Genomic DNA, 16,191 nt, shown 5'->3' on the forward strand with positions numbered 1-16,191 from the left:
CCACAGAGCCGGCAAGGAGGAGGGGATGAGCGATGCGAGGCAGGCACGGGGCGGAACTACACTTCCCAGCAAGCCGCAGGGACGGAGGGAGGTGAGAGGAACCGCTGACGGCGGAGGCGGAGGAGCGCGAAGTCACCGCCTCACGGAGCCCTTCGCCGCGGCCATTGGCGGGGCGCGGGCGGCGCTGCCATGGCGCTCTCCGGGGCGCCCCTCAGGGTGTGCATCGTGGGCTCGGGGAACTGGTGAGTACCGCCCTGAGGGGACCGCAGCGCCGGCCCCCGCCGAGCCTCCCCAGCGCCGGCCCCGCCCGGGCCTGCTGTCACTGGCCGCACAGCACGGTGCTCCGGCCCGCACCGCAGGGCTCGGCTGCCCGCAAGGGTGGCGCCGGGGAGGGGGGTGGGGGGGGGAATCTGGGGCCGGTGAGACCCCGCGGCGGCTGCAGGAGGGGCAGTGGCTGTGGTGGGCGTCTGGGCTGCTGAGAGGGGCTCGCCCCGCCACGCTCCCTCTCCGAGGTGCTTCCCTGAAGTGAACGGAGGAAGAAGCTGCGGATCGTTGTTTCTGTGTTCTCGACCCTTCAGTGAAGGTGCTACTTTGGGATATTTTTAACCTGGCATTTGTTGTGTGATTTGTCCGATGTCAGGTGACGTAGGCGTTCAGGATGCTGCGCGTAGTTGGTAGCGCTGCTAACTTCTGCAACGGTCCGCTTCCGTCCAGCAGCGAGAGGCACACGTTATGTTTGCTGAAAGCAACAGACACACTATTTCCCTCAGGAGAACGTGGTGTTTATGATCCTTCTTTGTCTCCTTCCCTCCATTTATCATTCCCAAGCACCAGTTTTACTCTGGATCGCTATTTGCAATGAATAAGTACAACGCGTTATATGAGTGTCTTCACAGTTTGCCACTTTAATTAATAATGCTAGGGATATGTTATTTCTGGTCACATTCTGGTTTTGTTTTGTTGCTTTGTTTTTTTCAATTTTAAATCTAACTTCACAGAAGTTCAGTTTTCCAAAGAGCAAGATCCTACAGTTTGCTGAACAAAACGTGATGCTTGTGGAGGCGATCTCAGGCTTGTTGCCCATCCCTTGACATGGACTTTGCTGTGGTTTTGCATAATTCAGAAAAATTAGTGACTGCAAAACTCTTGTTTTTCATTATTATGGGTTTTTGAGGGAATGACAGAAGTTTCAGCACAGCTTTCCTCTTGCTGGCTGTACGGTGAACTGCAAGATGATAATAGAAAGCAGAAGATAACTAAAATGTAGCTGTTTGATTTAGGGCTGTCTAGAACGGGCTGCCCTGGGAAGTGGTGGAGTCGCCGTTCCTGGAGGTGTTCAAGAGTTGTGATGCTAAGGGACATGGGTTAGTGAGCAATATTGCTGGTAGGTGTGGATGGTTGGACTGGATGATCTTAGAGATCTTTTCCAACGTTAATGATTCTATGGTTCTGTGTTGTGCGTTGCAGTTTATGTCAAAAGGAGTTGTGTGGTTTGACATATCTTTCGTTGTTGCCATTCTTCCACACTTGAAATCTAGCACAAAGTTCCGTAGATTATTTGACTGCAGGCACTGCAGATGTGGTTATTTCGCCACTCAAACATCCATCTCATTAGACGCTTTTGACGTTATTAAACAGATCCAGTCAGGTGAAAACAAAGTATATACATATGGGGCTATAGCTAGCAGGTAATATCTACAAATCCTTTTGTGAGTTTGTTTCATAGTGGATCCTGTGGAAGGATGGAGCCTGTGGTCCTAAAATGGAAATGTTTAATGATCAAATGCAAGGAAATAGAAGGAAATTAAAGCACTTGCATGTGTTTTATTATTGATATTTTGGGGTGTTATATTTATAAAACAGACCTAACAGGAGTGTGCCTGACTGAAGTGTAAACATGTATGTAGTTGAACTGGGCTGAGCTCCGCAATTTGGAGACTGGAGGTTTTTTGTGAATCTCCGTGAGATAATCTTGTCCTGCAAGTAACTGTAGGAGTGAATGCCTTTGCTTTCTCACAGCCCTTTCACCTATATCTGGGATGGAAAAAAATACGAAGAGAGGTTGGCACAACAGTGGCAGGTCAGAACTAATCACCTTGGGTGACAAACGGCTTCCAAACTTATTTGGCTGGTGTGCCTGGGGAAGGTCACCTTAATGATGCAGTTAGCTTGGCAGGGTCTCTGACATCTTGTATGAGATCCTGGATCCAGACAGATGGCTTAAAAAAGGTGCAGAAGAGCAGGAGTTGTGCATTTTTCTCTTTGTCCATTTGTAGTTGTTCAGCCAAAAGATAAGTGATTGAATTAGAATCCTTACAAAATAATAATAGTAATAAATAATAAACCCTTGCTTGAAAGCAAAGAGAGTACACCTTGGGAATATATGTGCCTTGGAGCCCCAGAGTTCAAGAACGGTGGCCAGATTCAGTTAGAATACCACAAGCACTGCTTCTGACACGTATTGTAGCCTTCTTATTCGATTGTGCTTTCAGGACAGGTTAGCAAAGGCTGTGGGACCAGAATTTATGCCTGTGCCATTTGCTGGAGCCAGCCCTTAGTTGATCAACTTGCCTAATTTGAGCATGGACTGTAGGGTTTGGAAAGGTAGGTGCATGTACTGGGACAGAAGGATTCGTATGGCTGGGAGCTCGCTGCAGAAAGGCCGGAGATAAAACTTATGGTTTAACTGAGGAGATTTATTTTTAGGAAAAAGTGGTAGGGCTAATGATATGATGTGTGTTTGCATATTGTGTCCTCCACTAGTGATGATAACGGGGCAAGTCTAGGAGTTTCTGGATTTAGTTTTGAACTTTTAAAACGATGTGAAGAAATTAGAACAGCAACAATACTGATAGTGAAGGGCAGGAGACAAAGTGTATGGTCCTGTTCAGTGAGCTTCAGACAGGTCTTTAAAAGTGTTAAATAAGAAGTGTATGGGATTGAGCTTGGGGCTGCCCTCGCTACTGGTTGCAGGGAAGAGAACTGTTGCATTACTTGAACAGCATTACCCAACAGCTGGAGCACATCAGGCTAAGCTTTGTGAGGGCTTCTTTCATTGCGGATATTTTTGTGTCACTGGTCAGATGTAGGCACCAGGATTTCAACCTAGCTCATGCTAGATCTACTATTATTAGGAATAAATTGGCAGGAGTTGGAGTTCCTCTGCCTTGTGATGTGTCAGGAGTGCACTACAAGACAAGCCAGAAATGCCAGTAGTGACTCCAGAGTACATACTAGGGAGTGGTAGGACGTAGAAGAGAATACAGGCTTGTCTGTTGGGTTAACAGGTGTGGGGAGCTGGCATTCCACCTTAAGCCATCTTGGAGTCAGCTGTTTGACCTTGCTAAGCTCTCTGGTACAGCAGTTGTTGCAACAGAACAGGAAATGGGGAACCACAGCAGTCAGACAGAAGAACATTGTTGAATTCAGGAACCAGACAAATCTTCAATTTTCTTGTAGCCGTAGATTGTGGTATTAAAAAAGGCAGCTAAGATGTTTCAAGTGTTACGTTATGATAGAATTAATGTCTTGATGAAGAAGCACGTGCTGTTGAACACTGCACTGGCAAACTGAAAATCCCAGTTGGGCAGTTGCTGAATTGGTTATTTCTGTCTTTATCAACATCAAACATGCAGTGTGTATGGAAGTTCAGAACTGAAGACAGTGACTTACCAGGATCCAGGCTTTATAGAGAAGTCTGTCATAGTTTACTCTTGGTCACGGGACTCAACCCGCTTTCTGTGACACACACACACACCTGTGCTGTGTGGAGCGTCGCTCTCAATGTGGGGTCTGCAGCCTGGAGGCTGAGGCTGGTGAGCTGTCTACCATTGCAGGGAGCGTTCCCTGTGAGCATTGGACCCGGTGTGAGAGCTCAGTAAGGGCCACCTGAACCCAAGGGGCTCGCTGGTGTGTGATGTGCTGTTAGAAAGACATGTCCCAGTCTTTTCAGGTGCAGTTTTGTGGTTTGCCTGAGGAGGGTTTACCTCGGGTGGAGTATTTTTTTCTCCCACCATGGGCCTGCAGTAGCACACATTTTTAATATAAAACAATGAGTTGTTCCTTATTAAAAGCTCTTAGGGCAGAATGAATCTATTTGGATCGCTTACTACCTATGAGTTTATTACAAGTGATGCTCAAAATAAATTTAGGGAAGAATCACAGAATGTCCTGAGTTGGAAGGGACCCATAAGGATCAGAGAGTCCAACCCCCCCTCCATGCAGCACCACCCAAAACCCAAACCCAGTGTCTGAGAGCGCTGTCCAAACGCTCCCTGAGCTCCGGCCCCTGGGGCCGTGCCCACTGCCCTGGGCAGCCCGTTCCATGCCCACCGCCCTCTGGTGCAGCCCCCGTCCCTCACCCCCAGCTGCCCCTCCCCTGACACAGCTCCATGCCGTTCCCTCGGGCCCTGTCGCTGTCACACAGAGCAGAGCTCAGCGCTGCCCCTCCGCTCCCTGTGAGGAGCCGCAGCCGCCATGAGGCCTCCCCTCAGCTCCTCTGCTCTGCGCTGAGCAAACACAGGAGGTTGTGTATAACTGGATTTGTAAAGTGAAGGTGTTTATACCTTCTAATAAAGTGTGCTATTCCTCCCCACTTCACCACCCCAACACCAAGCTCTAGGAAGTCACAGTATCAGAAGTTTAAATAGAGTGAGAGATCATAGAATCGTAGGATCATAGGATGACTTTAAGTTGGAAGGGACCTCAAAGATCATCCAGTTCCAACCCCTCACTGTGGGCACAGCTGCCAGCCATGAAAGAGATGAGGAAATCTGCAGATCTGGGAAGCCTCAGACCTGTCACTCTGTATTTTTGTTGCATCTTTCTAGTTTTTTGTTGTTTTTTTTTTTCACTCCCATGTATGTTATCTGTGATTATGAAGCCGCCTTCTTGTCTCAGGGGAGCAAGCTAGAGAAACAGGCTTCATAACACCGTATCTTTTAATTCCATACAGCATTCAGGTTAGGAGTAGAAGAAAAGGTTGTGTTTATTCCACATCACATGTATTGCTCAGTAATTCTGATTAATTTAATGGTTCCATAGAGATTTGAGCAGTAAAGATGATCATCATCCTACAGGTTTCATCGTGTGCTTTTCTTGGGGAGATCAGTGATAGAATTGTCTGCCTGCAAATGCAGAAGATGCCGTTGCAATAACTAAATTCTGTGAGATAGGCAGGGTGGCCATAAATCTTATAAATTATGCAAAATAGAAATGCTTCTTGGCTTTAAGTGCACGTCAGTATTCTACAGAAATTGAAGAATAGGTCATCTTAGCAAAGAAAAAATGCCATTTCTGAAAGGTGAAACTGATCTCGTTTTAAAAATTTAATATGCCACCTTTACCACTGCATTGAAGATATAATCTATTTGATTTGTGGAAATACGGTAACCCAAACTCCCACTGCATAGCCAGTAAGCAAACAAATGCTTCTGTCCTTTGTACTCTAGATACGTTTGTTTGAGTGAAAGCAGCAGGTGTGAATAACTGGTGTATTTTCCACTTGCCGTACCGGGTCAGAAACGCTGAGTAGTAATTGGTCCAATAACCCACGAGCTTCTGTTTATTTTAAATAATCTCTTTTTCTTGGGCAATATCTTTTTTTTTTTTTTTTCCTTTTTAATTTTTTTTTTTAAATATTTGTGTTTTGTTTTCTTTCCTGCAGGGGTTCTGCGGTTGCCAAAATAATAGGCAATAATGTAAAAAAATTGCAAAAGTTTGCTTCCACAGTGAAGATGTGGGTCTTCGAGGAGAATATTAATGGGAGAAAACTGACAGATATAATAAATAATGAACATGAAAATGTAAAATATCTCCCTGGATACAAGCTGCCAGATAATGTGGTAAGGCACGGAAGCTAAATTTGATATATTTACAGAGCAGAGGGAATATCACTCACGCTGTGAATGGAAATAGAAATTTATTTTGCTAACATTGTTAGGTTTTATAATATTTCAAACTACGTACTTTTTAACTACTGAGATCAGAGACTTGCACAAATTCAATTACAGGTAAATCCAACATACTGTACTTTTGTACTTTTTTTCTTTTTTTTTTTTTTTGCCTTGCTATTATTTTCTTTGTGTTACTACAGTTTTTCTGTGTGGAAGTAAATTGAAAATGAGGGCAAGATTAATGGCTCTAACCATACTCAACACAAAAAAAATTTGGCCTCAGCTTTTGAAGGGAAGTGGCTGGTCAATTAGAATTGAAGGGATTTAGAGTATTCTGAACCTTCAGGATGAGAACTAGGTTATTTCTGCAAGCCACTTGGGGTTCATCTGATTCTCAGTTGCTATGTGCAGTTGGATGAGCGTGCTAGATGCAGCACAGCCAGGGCAGGACAGTAGAACGCTACAGCCACTCTGCGTTGGTATAACATGCCAGTGGGTGGCTTGCTGGGGAATCTTGCCCCAGAAACATTATAGGAAGAGACTGCAGCAGCTGGCAGTTCAGTAAAGATTTTGAGCAGGAAAAACATGAATTGCCATCAGTTGCAGGGTTTTGTTGTTTGTGTGTTTTTTTTGTCTTAACAGTCCCATTCTGCTAGCCTTTAACAGCAAACATGATGTTTCTCCTGTCCCCTACCTGCTCATTCACATTTGTTCTTCTTTACCTGTGGGTTAAACTTCTTCCTAGATTTAAATCTTTGTGTTATTTTGTGATGGTCATCAAGCGTTAAGAAAAATGGAGTCCATAAAGTGTTTTCAAAGTACCTGTGTAAAGAGTAAACACAGTCTATGAGTGCAGAGAAAGGGAATATAAACTAGAGCATATAAGAGGACTGGGTCAATTTAATTGGTCAAGGAACTAATTAAGGAAACAAGTTTTCACCATGCAGTAATGTATCAAAAATTCGGATCATTTTGTCAAAGAGAAGACAGCTTCTTATTTTAGATTTTCTGAGTCAAAATACTTGCTTGAATGTTATGGTGCACTTTGAATATTTTTTACACTAACCATGCTGGTGGCTGTGAAGATCCTTCTTTCAAGACATGTAATAGCTTATCTGAAAACCTCAATTCTTTCGCTTTTCTGGGATGCTTATGTTATTATTATTTACAATTATGAAGCTCAGTAATTTGTAGCATTCTGTATAAGACCCAAATGTGCTTTTACTAACCGAAGAACATTTGTGCATAGTGTTAATTTTAAGAAGTTATGTGGCCTTTCTTTCCCCTGCTTACATAGGTTGCTGTCCCGAACCTTAATGAAGCTGTACAGGATGCAGACCTGTTGGTTTTTGTCGTTCCTCATCAGTTCATTCATAAGGTCTGCGATGAAATCACAGGACGAGTACCCAAGAAAGCTCTCGGTATAACTCTGATAAAGGTATAACAAATACTGTGCATAAAGAATAGATAATATGTTGTGGGATTTTCTAAAACAAGATTGTTTGGAATTTGATAGGAAAACTCTGTGCTACTCACTAGATTGTTCCATTTTGAGATGCAAGACTGGAATTTGTCTCAGTCGTTAGTGGTTGAAGAAAATGAGACCGTTCACAAGACTTGAAAAGAAAGGGGAGAGGAATATGTTTTGCACCATCAAGCTTTGCAGTCTGTTATTTGTTGTTTCCAAATGCATCATTAGATGGAGAGCAGAGCACAAGCATAATGCTTCGATTGTTAATGCTCATCCCACACACTGAGTTAATCATTTTAAGAACTGCTGGGAGAATTTTGTGTGACTGAGCTCTTGTTCATATCATAGATTATGTTGCAGCAACAGAGATTGTTCAGCATGGCCCAAAAGGATTGTTCAGATGTGGGAACTTGGAGTGGGGCTGAGGTGTAGGAAGTAAGTGTTTCATTAGAGGCTTCGTAGTTTTGGTGATAGGAGAAGTTTTAAATGCTTCTTCTCTTGTTTTGTGTTGTGGTTTTTTTTTTTTTAGTTTCTCTGAGGTTATCCAGAGTGCTTTCCACTTAGTTGAGGGTAGACCATTTTCTCAGCACGTATTCCCTTGTCTGCTGCCATTTCTGGCAAACGATCAATTTATGGATCATTTAAGGATCTGTGGTTCAAAAAGAAAAAAGAAGGAAAAGAAAAGTACAAAAAGACCCTGTGACTGCTGTCCACAAGCTTGTCTTTAGTTTGACTAAACCCATCAAATATGTGTTACTTTGTTAGTGCTGACTTGATTTATTACGGAGAGGTATGAAAAAGTAATGCTTCCTGAGTGCACTTGCTGCATTTTATGGCAAAGCTTTCCATATGGTAGAAGGATAAAATGAAGCAGCATTAAAAGAGCTGAATGCACAGCACCCAAACCACACAGCTATCTTAGATGCCCTGAAGGTATAAAACTTACATTGCTTTGAAGTCGTCAGTTTATGCCTCTTTCTTCTGTAAGCTCAAGATAATCTTTATTCTTCTATAGTTGGCGAAATGTGATTTAGGTTCTTATATCCTTAATGCTGGAAACGACTCTGATTGCACTGGTGGGGTAGATGAGGATTTATGTCAGCGTATCTGAAATCAGAACTTGAGCCTGCATTCCCTTGGGAGTGCTGCTCAGAGTATTGGTTACAAGTGCCTTAATGGAGTGTTGATTAAGGGCTGTGTTAAAAAAAAAGAAATAGGGGAAGAGGGTACATAACCCTACTTGCCCTAGTGTAGGTAAAATAATGACACCTGCCATGCATGGCAGAATTGCTTACTGGGCACATTTCCACTGTCTTATAGAGATGTTGCGCCAGTAGGTGCTTTTTGAGGAAGAAATGGTGTGAGGTCTCTCAGGTTGGTTCTTTTTCAGGAGAAAGTGAAACATGTTAGCTTTTATCAAAAGCTATAACTGCATCATTAAAAGTACCATTTAAGAAGAGAGGGTAGAAGTAGAATGCAACATGGAAACTAATAATAGAGGCAGGAAGGCGCTCTTTCCCATACTTTTGCAGCTTCTTTGTGCATGCTGTTTTCATCAAGGTCATATTTTAGCAGTCTCATTATGCTCACCTCACAGATAATGCAATTAAAGAGGTTTGTGTTAACTTTGACAGTTAAAGTGCCGTTCTCTGAAAAATGTCACTAGTGGGACCTCTTGTTTCTTTGCTTTCTAAGTTGCTTAGCAAATTAGCAGTGTGTCATCTTCTGTCTTTCTTTGCTTTATTTTTCTCCTTTTTTTAACAGTCAAATTTTCAAGCAAAGCCTAATGTCTTATGATAAAATGGAGTCTTTGGGAAATAAAGGCGTATGTCTGTTAGTTAATCTGTGTTCCCATTCAGACGTCTTGCTTTACATGAGTATTGATAAGCGGTATCTATGAAAACCTAACCAGTGATTGTGCAGATGAATGAAACCTGAATCATACACAATACAGGGTGCAGCTCAGCAGGGAGCTGGGATCAGGGAGCACTTGAAGCCTCCTCAGGCAGCCTCAGCATTGAGCTCATTTTCATCCATCTGTACTCAGGCCTCCGGAATTGCATTGGCAGGCATTAGGACCAATGGGTGAGACCACAGAACTGGACTTGCATTGCCTGGGGATCATTGCTGCCCTTGGTTTGGGGTGGGGAGTGTTTGGTTTTCCTCCTGCTGTCTGTCATTCTGTGTTGGACTTGGCTCTTCAAGAAACAGGTGCAGCATTCCTCGACTTTGTCAGAAGTTGCATTTCTTTCATAGCAAAGCTGGGTTTTGGCACCCAAGCCTCTTTCATCAGCTTCTGCGTGGATGAATAATTGTTGTGTACACATTTACATTTTTGGAGCTGTTCCCAACGTGCGTATGTTTTTCTACCTATTTTTATTTGCTAGGAGGATGGGGGATAGGCCTTGCAGTTACCTCATGGGAACATCTTGGTACTCTTAGGGGAAAATGCAATATTTATGTGTCTGCTTGCTTTCAAATTCTTTTTTGTATGGCTCGTAAAAGATGAGAAAGCAGAGTGTGCATTAAGTGCTTGAAAAAATAACGCAGAAATGCAAGCACTGTTGGCTGTTGTTCTGTTGGCTGTTGTTAATGTTGGCATTTCATCGTCTCTTGGTTGTATGATGTTTTGCAAGGACTGTTACCTCTGGTCTGTGAACATGCAAAATGCTGCATGTCTGAAATGCCACTACTGACAACGTCCAGATATATGTGTGTGTGTGTCTGCGTGTGTGTGTATATCTTGAAGTAGTAGTGGATCACGCTGCCTTTTTGCCTTAAGGCATAAAATTAAAAGTTACCATGCCTTCCCAACATTAAGAAATAGTACTGAATAACACTTTCATACTGTAGGAAGGAAGGACCATTTCAGTAGTCTGCCATGCCCCTGTCCTAAGAGCTCAAGAAGAGTCTCTTATCTCATTCTGTAAAGTAGGAGAAGATGATTTTTGTAGATAAAGTGGTCTTACTTTGTGTTTATGATTCAAGCAATTCAGGGTACCAGATTGTGTTCTCCATTGCAGCATTGATCTCTAGGGTGATCTTTTCTAAAGTCCTGTTTCTCCCTCCACTTCCACCTTTTGTGAAGAGTGCTTTATAAATGCCAATCAAAAATATCCTTAGAAGTTAAAGTATTCTGAGTTGTTCAGCTTTCTTCATATCTGTGAACTGCTGTTTCATTTGCAGTATTCTTAAGTTGATTAAAATGCATTTCTATGAGTGAACTGCTGTTGGTGTTATATAGGAGGGAATCAGTCTCTGATGTTTCAGTTCAGGTACCTCTAAACAGAACGTGTCAGTGAGATGCTGTTTGTGAGTTGGGGTACACTTCCAGATCCAAGTGCAGGCCTGATTCACAAGTGGTGCATCAGTGACACTTCACTATTTTTAGTGGGGATATAGCAATAACCAGCTGAGATTCTGAACGGAGCTGAAGGTCATAGAATTAGTAAGATTGGAAAAGACCGGTGAGTTCAGCACTTCTGAGAGTCAGAACTGTTATTGAACATGGGAATAACAATGTTACCATCATCCCCCTGTTGGCAGTTTTGTCCTAACTCTTAAGGTGCTTGGACAAGTTGCAGTAGCAGGAGTTTTACTGGTATGGCAGCAAAGCAGGAAGTTCTTCATCTTTAGTCTCTATCAGGACAGGCCTGGGTACACTGCCCATGGACAAGAATAACTGTGCTGTGCTTTCTTCTCTACCGTGTCTAATGAATGCCTCTTTAGTAATTGCATTTAATGTTGGCTGCAGGGAATAGATGAAGGCCCAGAGGGACTGAAACTGATCTCTGACATTATTCGAGAGAAGATGGGAATAGACATCAGTGTGCTGATGGGAGCAAACATTGCCAATGAAGTGGCAGCAGAGAAATTCTGTGAAACCACAATAGGTAATGTCCCAAGTAATAACAGTATTGCTAGTATGTTCCTCTCCTCACAGGTGCACGCCAAATAGCTCAAATTTCATTGTTTTCAGCATCAGAAGCTCTGGGATCCTTCTGATTTTAATGTTAAATTTCCTAGAATGTTTACATGTCCAAAACTACTGGGAGAATACTGGAACTAGTGGGAGAGATGAGTGCAATTTTAACATGTCTCACAAGAGTTTGACCTTAGCACATGAAATGCCAAGTGCATTTTTGATCACCCTCCACTTACCAAACTGCTTTATTTTATTGCTATGCTTATGACTTTTCTTGGATCTGCATGGCTTGATATATATAAATGCCTATATGTTCTGTATTCCAGCTCAGGTGTTATTGGTCACAGATGGTACCTATATACATGTCTTCTTTAGGTGTAGATGTCAGTGTCTTTTGAGTTCTCTGAGTAATTAGTTCATCCCAAAGCTAGGAATGGGTTCTGTTCTGTGTTGGTGTCTTGGTGTTTGTAACCTCTGCAGTCACAGTCTCTGGATAAGCATATGTGTGCATGCATACACGTACATGTGATCATATATAATAGAGAGTTTATGTTATTCTTTCTGTGTTTATTTGTACAGGTTTGTGCTTTTTTTCTTTTTTAGCTTTCTAACTTCTTATTAATGGTTCTGTATTTTAACTTATTTTTTTGAGTGGTTGCATTACGTTTCCATGTTTATAAACAGCTGTGAATGTCAACATGCTTAGTCTATACAGTATCCTTGATGTGCCTTTATCAGTAGGTATTTTTCTAGAACGAATGCCTTAAAATAACAGGCAGAACTGGCACCTGCCGTATTTCAAATTTACCTTTGCTTTATTATTAACTGTTATTTTGAGGAGAAAGATCAAAGAAAAAAAGGGAGTATAGAGAATTAATGGGATTATTATTTGGAAGGTCTTGATGAGCAGACAATGAATTATGAATCCAGAGAAACTCAGCATACAGAGCTTTTAAGTGTGAAGGAGTCTGTTTAGGATGACAACCTTATCTCTACTTCTAAGTAGTCAAACTTGTGCAGGAAAGACTAAATAATACCCAAATCAATTATTAATTGGAGGTTTTTATCCTTCCTTTCTCTCTCAACAGGCAGCAAAATCTTGGAAAATGGCCTTCTCTTCAAAGAACTCCTGCAGACTCCAAACTTCCGCATAACTGTAGTAGATGATGCGGATACCGTTGAGCTCTGCGGTGCTCTGAAGGTAAGATTAACAGGCTGCAGTTTGTGCACAGATGGAATGGTGATCCGTGCAGAAAAAGAAGTGGATATTTTTATTTAAAGAATCAAGCTTATTGTACTTTATATGAAGTATAAAATTGTTACATAACATTTCCTGAAGAGCCAGATGTGAAAGTAGGCAGCAGCATGTTCAGTGAGTTGGCTTTTAGACACTTGTCTCACTATCTCTTAAGTTCTCTTTCTCCATCTTTCACTTCACATATATGCAATCACAAAACAAGTGTTAATTTCACCTAACTGGTGAAAATATTTCTAAATGCATCTTACTTCACTTCTTTGTTATACAGCGGTGCATTCACCAAAATAAAGTGAGAAGTCGGTATTAATCCTTGATGTCCGATGGGTGAAATATTCTCCTCTCCACTGGCTTACGTAATGTGAGCTCTATTGTGTGTTACACTTTGTCGACATAAAACACATAAAATTCTTGCGTATGACCACATATAAAAATGACTTGAATAGGAGAAAAAGCTGTTTTGGAGAGTTACTTATCTGGATTTTATTTTTTGGTAATAAAATTGATGTTGTCAGGAAGCAAAGGCTAGCTTAAACATACTGATATATTTCTAGGTTAATTTACAGGCCGTTTATGAAGGGAAAGCATTAGTAGCTTGGGACCCTGGCCAATAGTTCACATTATCTGATAACTGTCATGGAAACATTTGTAGAGTTTGTAATGTGGCTCCACAGCCATTGCTTGAAACTGCTGCTGTGGTGATAGGCCAGGTTAGTGGGAGAGAAATTCCTTCACATAGACCCATGAAATAAGCCAAAAAACAAACACTACAGATTTTTTATTTTTTAAATGTGCTCAGCTTGGTGTTTTCTGACTATCTTAAATTCTTGCTTAATAGGTGAGTTCATTCCCAGATAGTTGTTTCCTCTAGAAAATTCTCTGGACTAGCTCAGCCGTTAGTCAGCAGGCACTCAAACTCCATTATAGAAGTCCCAGACAGGCAGCAGACCAATATCTCTTTGGAACTGCAGAACAATTTAAATCAATTGTCCTTCTTGACCTGAAAAGGGGCTGAGCTCAAACTTTGTGGGTTTTTCGTAAGCTTGTTTTGTTACTCCCTCCTGCTCCATTATTCATCTTGCAACCTGCAGATTGAGCTCTGTAGTTGCATTTCTAAAAAGCTGTATATATTTTATGTGCTCTGGACATTTGGTGTTGGCTGTGGTATATTTTGTTAGGCGAGCTGAAACTTCCAAAGAAGTGCATGGTGTGACTAAAGAAAAAAGTGAGTTACAGCTGGTATTTTAAAACAAGTTCATCTTGGTATTTCCTACCTGATTGAAAGGCATGAACTCCCAAGTGCAGCTTTTGTTGACTGACAGTTACTTTATTAGACTTGCAAAGTTACTTCATGAGAAATAATAAAAATTAGCATTACTTAACTTGATGGAAAGAAGAAATTCCTATTTCAGAAGATGTCGGTACTGTGTTGTGTAAAGAGACAGGCATGAAAAGAGAGGGTCTGGTCTTTTTCTATAGCGATACTGCATCAGACTGACAGAAGCATCCCTGCAAACTCCATTTTGGAAGTCAGAAGCAAGCAGGTGCACATGCTTGTCCAAACTCACTTTTTTTCATACAGAAATAGTAAAAGCAATTCCTGTACAGGTATTTAATGAATGAGAAATGCCACGCTGCAAGAAGTAGCATATCCTTCCAGCTGCTGCATTTTTCCATATGTACCTGCTTGCGAAAAGGAGACTTTTCTTGGTTCATCTGGCACCATAGGCTACCTCTTGTTGCACGTCAATGCTTACCTCACTCTATTTCTGCAAGCAAAGAAGATTTCGGTGTGGATGATTGCCTAAAGGTTGGGAGAAAAAATACAGAAGGATAATAGAGAGTGCTCTGAGCTCAGCTTTCCCTCACAATAATGATAATTTTAGGTTTGAAATTTGTCTTTTGAAGCATATTTAAATTCAGACTGTAATAATAGGTATTGCAGCTGGGTGATCATGAACACATGCTTTATTGCTATTTATATCTGTGCACATATAGACTGAATATCCACTTTGTTCGCTGTGTTTATATTTTTTGACAATGGGCAGATGGAGATGTATTGAAGTATAGAAATAGGTACAGTGAAACTGCAGTCTTGCATCAGCTGAGAGACTGATAATGGCAGTCATTCTACAAAATCCGATGATACTGAGGAACATCTGCCTACAGTAACTTGTTGGCTGTAGGAACAAGATGTGCTTGGAAGGTGTGCTATGAGGAATTTTTCTTTTGAGAACTGAAGCGCATTTCACATTTAGTTGGCAGCCTTTTCTAAGGAGTGAGGTCAGGAATGAACCAGTTTCAAACGTGGGTAGTTCAAAGTGCCTGGATGTCTTTATGGGCAGCTCAACCGCAGGGTATGCTCGGGTTCTAGCTGCCAGTTGCCAGACAATGTGGGGCCTTCCTAGGAAATACTTACAGGTGACTGGGACAAGGACCAAGGCGTAGGTGACAATTCTTGCAGGAAGGAGAAAGAACCACGGCTGTGGTTGCCTTTCCCAGCAGAGCTCCAGGTCTTTCTCTAAGTCTTAAGGCTCCAACTTAACCTTAAGCAAAGAAGTATAAGTGATTTATTGTTTACCAGGGTGTGTAGTCCAGCATTAACATTTACAAAGGTGTTCCTGTGATGTTTGTTTATGGCAATCTTGTCGGATAGTCAGTCTAGCTACTGTAGAAGTTGACTGTGGTAATTACGCTTTCCTGAGATTAGTTGGAAATGAAATCCATGATTTATGTTCAAGTTTGCCAGGAGCAAGCAAACAGTTTGTGCTGAGCCTCTTTTAACAGTCCTACTGATACTGTCCTTAATTTGTTGAGTCTCTATTTGACCTCCTGGCGTCTACAAATTCATTGCTGAGCTGTGGTGCTACATCAAGGAACAGTCGATGTCCCGGGTGAATTAAAATATCTGTATAGCCCTTTAATGACCTATTTAATTAGGGTCAGAAGTAGCTTCTGAGAATGTCTTCATGAGCACCCCACAAACTTAGAGTAAGCAGAGCAGGACTGAAAGCTGGGTATTTCTTAGCACTGACACACACTGCTGTGTGTCAGCAGCATCTGTAATTTTGTTAGCTATGTTTCTTGGGTCATCTGTTGCATTTGTGACTTCTAGCTTGCAGCAGATCATGTGCTAATAGAAGATACACTTTTTCACTTACTCTATAAAACACTGGATGCTGCCTGACATCAACGTTTTTTTTTCTGGAGTTTCCTTTCAGTGTCCTGGTGATAAAATAACTGAGTCCAGGCCTCGCTCACTTTCTAGAACAGCTAACGCAAGCTTCAGGGTATGAGACCAGCCAGCGAGTCGGCTGTTACTGCAAAGTATTTTAATAGCTTAAAACCGTATTCAGTATGAAAGCACCCTGTGCATCTTGCTCATAGGATGCATGCTTTAATGGAAAAAGCTGTAATGCCGAGTTTGGGGAAACATTTGCTCAAGCGTGAAGTGATTTTGAGAGCTGTGAATCCCACAGTCCAAGAGGAACTTTGTATTGCAGTCATTTTGGGTTTGTTCTGATGGTATTTTTGAGGCTTTGGAGCAGCAGGTTTGTCTGTAGGCTAAAATGGTCATTACTTACTGGGTACACTGCTGAGCTGGTACACTTCACCTTTATCAGATACAGTGTGTTTTGCCATATAG

General features: G+C 41.9%; 1 protein-coding gene across 4 annotated transcripts in view; it reads left to right on the forward strand.

Annotated features, from left to right (window-relative positions):
- GPD1L (glycerol-3-phosphate dehydrogenase 1 like) overlaps positions 1 to 16,191 on the forward strand; it is a 64,976-nt gene that overhangs the window by 26,750 nt on the left and 22,035 nt on the right. For 2 of the 4 annotated variants that reach the window (XM_040696304.2, XM_418763.8), the window contains exons 1-5: positions 145 to 242; positions 5,666 to 5,843; positions 7,192 to 7,332; positions 11,120 to 11,258; positions 12,379 to 12,491. In XM_040696304.2, coding sequence (XP_040552238.1) covers positions 190 to 242; positions 5,666 to 5,843; positions 7,192 to 7,332; positions 11,120 to 11,258; positions 12,379 to 12,491 — 624 coding nt within the window. In that variant the 5' untranslated portion in view covers positions 145 to 189. Of the gene's footprint in view, positions 1 to 144; positions 584 to 5,665; positions 5,844 to 7,191; positions 7,333 to 11,119; positions 11,259 to 12,378; positions 12,492 to 16,191 lie in introns of those variants that run through there. The other 2 variants (XM_046937981.1, XM_025148023.3) reach the window with 2 other exon arrangements.

This window comes from Gallus gallus, chromosome 2 (assembly GCF_016699485.2).
Source record: "Gallus gallus isolate bGalGal1 chromosome 2, bGalGal1.mat.broiler.GRCg7b, whole genome shotgun sequence".
Taxonomy (NCBI): Eukaryota; Metazoa; Chordata; class Aves; order Galliformes; family Phasianidae; genus Gallus; species Gallus gallus.